Source organism: Microtus ochrogaster, unplaced genomic scaffold (genome assembly GCF_000317375.1).
Source record: "Microtus ochrogaster isolate Prairie Vole_2 unplaced genomic scaffold, MicOch1.0 UNK47, whole genome shotgun sequence".
NCBI lineage: Eukaryota > Metazoa > Chordata > Mammalia > Rodentia > Cricetidae > Microtus > Microtus ochrogaster.
In genome coordinates, this window is record NW_004949145.1 from 2,727,087 (window position 1) to 2,729,496 (window position 2,410).

The 2,410-nt window shown below is 38.7% G+C and overlaps 1 protein-coding gene across 1 annotated transcript in view; it reads right to left on the reverse strand.

Annotated features, from left to right (window-relative positions):
* Positions 1-254: 254 nt before the first annotated feature.
* LOC101996008 (leukocyte immunoglobulin-like receptor subfamily B member 3) overlaps positions 255-2,410 on the reverse strand; it is a 127,625-nt gene continuing 125,469 nt past the window's right edge. Inside the window, exon 15 of the mRNA XM_026777131.1 lies at positions 255-422. Within this exon, the coding sequence (XP_026632932.1) occupies positions 255-422 (168 nt within the window). The remainder of the gene's footprint in view (positions 423-2,410) is intronic.

The following is a 2,410-nucleotide window of genomic DNA, read 5'->3' on the forward strand; positions in this document are numbered from 1 at the left end:
TCTTCAAACTTTTTGTTATACTTCTCATCCAATTCTATAAGGGCGTTTTTTTACATGTTGTTTAAGGGACTCTATTGCTTTCATAAAGTCAATTTTTCCCACTTCTTCTGTGTTAGGGTGTTCAAATACTTCTCTTTGATTTAATTGTAGTGGGGTGATCTACTCTCGTTATTGCGTGCCCTTCCCCGCCTCGTGTGTCTGCCGCTGCGCTGGTCCCTGTCGCTTGCGTAGGCCACTGTGCCGAACCCCTCCGGTCACTGCTGCTTGCGTCTGCCTCCACACCGGTCCACGCCGCTTGTGTCTGTCGCCACTCCGGTCCCCCAAAGCCTATTCCTGATTGCAGCACCTCTCCGCCGTGACTGCGCGCTGCGCTTCTCCTCCACAACTGCGAGCTGCACCTCTCCGACGACTCTATAATTTTTCTATCACATTCAGAGACCATCATTTCATATCACTCCTTCATAACCTGTGGCTTTTACATTTGCTTCCCTTCCCCATTTAATTATGTTCCCTGAGCCCTGGAATATGTTGATGTAGACTTTACAAGAGAGCATTTTGTGGTATAGGAGTGAGCACTGAATATGATCTAAATACACAGCAGTCTCGTATGAAGTTTCCTTAAACTTAAAAACCTTATACTAAGAAGAAAGCTTTCTGTTTTCTTATGGTAGTGTTTTTCTCTCTCTCTGTCTCTCTCTCTCACACACATGCACACACACACACACTATGACAAATATATATGAAGATTCTTAATGAAACCAAGCACTTTGTGTGGTAACCTAAAAAGTTAATACAAAATTACAAAGTAAAAACACAATTCAAAATCTATTTTCCACATATAAGCATATGCATGCATTTATAATTCTGAATATGGTTTATTTTGTGGCATATAATGTTTATTTTAGGTTACATCCATTTTTCCTAAAATGATCTACTTGATTTTTTTATTGGTAAAGATTTTTTTTTGTCACTTGGACCTAAGAGCATCTGTCTTGTGCATTCTTGGAAGGGAACTTGTATTAAAGAGGCTTCAAATTAAATTCCATTTTCATGATGCTCATAGTTCCTGTAATCTTAATCTTGGGGGGCAGAGATAGGAAAATCACAATTTGGAGCATAACTATCAAGTCCTGATTCAAAACAGCAAACATCAGAAAGACAGACATAGAAACAAATATGAATCTCATAGTAAATGCAGGAAATGCAAAAGATAACATATGGGATATGAGTTAAGATTTTGACAAGTGTGATGTAAGCTATAGTCACTTGACAAGTGGGAGTCTCAATTGAGAAAAGGCATCAATATGATTATCCTATAGGCAGGTCTGTTGGGTATTTTCTTGATTCATGACCGATGTGGGAAGGAATAGACCACTGTGAGTGGTAGCATTCCTCTTGTGGTCATCCTAAATTGTGTAAGAAAGCAGGCTGAGCAAGGCACAGGGAATAATTCAATGTGTGGTAAAACTTCATTGCATCTGCTTCAGTTTCTGCCTCCAGGATCCTACCTTGGCCTCTATTGATGGATTGTGTAAAATATGTAATCCAGCTGGGCAGTGTTTGTACACAACTTTAACCCCAGCACTTGGGAGACAGAAGCAGCCAGATCTCTGTGAGTTGGAGGCTATCCTAGTCTACAAGAGCTAGTTCCAGGACATCTAGGGCTGTTACACAGAAAATCCCTGTCTCAAATAAACAAAAAAATGGAAAAAAGGATATATAATTCATATAGACCCTTTACCACATTTAGTTTTTGAATAAGGGGTATTATCATAATAATAGTAAACTTGTCTGTGATCATTGATATGAATGTGTACATAGATTTTGGCTCTTTCTGGAAAGCGATGTACAAACATCTATTCTTCTCAGATTGGTCACTAATGACAGATCCAATAAATAATTCACTCAGGTCTATTTTACTAAACAGATGAGTTTAATAGGATTAACTGCAGGACAAGAGTGATTGGATAATTATTAGAACATAGGTGTCTCAAAGTGACCACCAGCTTGGGTGATGACTCATTAAAGCTGCATCCCTGGAGCTTGGTTCATTGGAGGGTCTCTTCTCAGCTATTTCTATTACAAGGGGGAGGGCCCTTGTCAATTATGTATGTCTCGGGGTCTTTCTACATCTTGTGGGATTTTGCTTAATGAGTTATCATCCAACATGCAATATTTCAACTAAGAGGAGCTAAAATTTCAACAGAATATTAATGGAAATGTGTGAGAAAGAGGAGATGCCATGCCTCAGTTACATCTAGAAAATTATTCTTTATAGAGGAGAAGTCCACATTGAAATATTAAAGAAATATATAGAGGTTTCTGGTGAGAAAAGACTTTGACAAACAGCATTTGGTATACACTGAACAGTATATGATAAAGACCAGAGTTAAGAGTGGGCTTCTTAAAT